The 1491-nt window shown below is 42.0% G+C and overlaps 1 protein-coding gene across 1 annotated transcript in view; it reads left to right on the top strand.

The window, feature by feature from the left end:
• Positions 1-1491, top strand: part of LOC123966214 (B-cell receptor CD22-like) — a gene marked incomplete at its 3' end in the record, with an annotated part of 8058 nt that overhangs the window by 5649 nt on the left and 918 nt on the right. Inside the window, exon 3 of the mRNA XM_046042410.1 lies at positions 1031-1291. Within this exon, the coding sequence (XP_045898366.1) occupies positions 1031-1291 (261 nt within the window). The remainder of the gene's footprint in view (positions 1-1030; positions 1292-1491) is intronic.

Below are 1491 nucleotides of genomic sequence, written 5' to 3' on the forward strand. Positions count from 1 at the left end.
TAAAAGAGATTAGAGAGAGTTAGACCACAGTAAGTAACTTTACTGTAACTAGTGATAGTGCATGGCTCTTCCTCTGGGTTGTTGAGGCCGTTTTGTTGCAGTGTTTCATCATATGTGGGTCACGTTAGTTACAGTGACTGAGGTGGAGAAGCTTTGTATCTGAATAACATTATTGGTAAAACCCATAGACTGTATATAAAAACCACAATAAGCCTAAAGTGAACGTTACGAAGAAAACAGCGGCAGGTCCGAGCTACTGTAGCATTAGCTGGCTGCTCCTGGCTGCATCACTATAGGCTAACGTTAGTAAACTAGTCGCTCCACATTTGCTTTACATCCTATTTTGCAACTAAATCAACAGTGGTACACAGGAAAGTAACATGGGTCGTGTTAGTTGGTGAAGTAATATGCAAAGCTAACGTTATATAACTTTGCACCGGATAACATTAGCAACTGCTCGGAGTTAGCCTGCGAGCTAACATGACTTTCTCTTCTGTTTCTGCAGCTTCACTAATGCTCATTTTGTTCTTACTCGACATCATCTGAACCTGTTTGAGCTTCAGCACATAAACCTTTATTGTTGTTGTGTATCCTTACGGGGAGCCTGTGTTTTGCTGGGAGCCGGTTGTTTTATGGTGTTAGTGGACTGCATGTCATTAGCTGCCGTGTTGTTGCTGTAGCACGAGAGAGGCTCGGGAGTGTGCACAGGGCTGAATCCGACTCGGAGACCTCACATTGAAAGCAGAATAGTGACTGACGCAAGCAACGGAGAAAACAGGCATGTGCTTCATTTCTAACTGAGTTTTGAGCCCATTGACAATAAGGCAATGAAAATTTGATTAATTTAATTGAAAAACTTACATATAGCCCCTTTAAGGTTAAAATCAGAACATTATTTTTTACTTGTTATCCAGCAGTGGGTTGTATTCTTGTAGATCCAACAATTGCCAATGTCTGCTGAGAAAGGTTAAATGTTTGCCCAGGGAGAAAAATTCAAAATTGTTTTGTTTCTATTTACATTCTCTCCCAGATGCTCCAAAGCTTCCCTCTGTGTCAGTGAGTCCCTCTGCTGAGATAGTGGAGAACAGTACAGTGACTCTGACCTGCAGCAGTGATGCTAACCCAGCAGCTAATTATACCTGGTACAAGGAGAATGAAGACTCACCAAAAGCATCAGGACAGAACTTCACCATCACTGACTTCAGAGCTGAACACAGTGGGAATTATTACTGTGAAGCCCAGAACAGAAGAGGACGTCATAACTCCACCTTACATCTGATTGTTGTGGCAGGTACGTTTCTACCTGGCTGATTAACAGAAGAGCATCACCTGGCAAACTAATTTATGAATCAACCATACTAGTGAGGTCCAGCACAGTTGATCTAATAACTGTCTATCTCCATTTCTAGAGAAATCAACAAGGTTAATAAATATCATCAGGTTGACTCTGGTGGTTGTGATGCTGATCCCTCTGCTTCTGGTTTGTCTGTG

The sequence above is a fragment of the Micropterus dolomieu genome, unplaced genomic scaffold (genome assembly GCF_021292245.1).
Source record: "Micropterus dolomieu isolate WLL.071019.BEF.003 ecotype Adirondacks unplaced genomic scaffold, ASM2129224v1 contig_12937, whole genome shotgun sequence".
In the NCBI taxonomy this organism is placed as follows: domain Eukaryota; kingdom Metazoa; phylum Chordata; class Actinopteri; order Centrarchiformes; family Centrarchidae; genus Micropterus; species Micropterus dolomieu.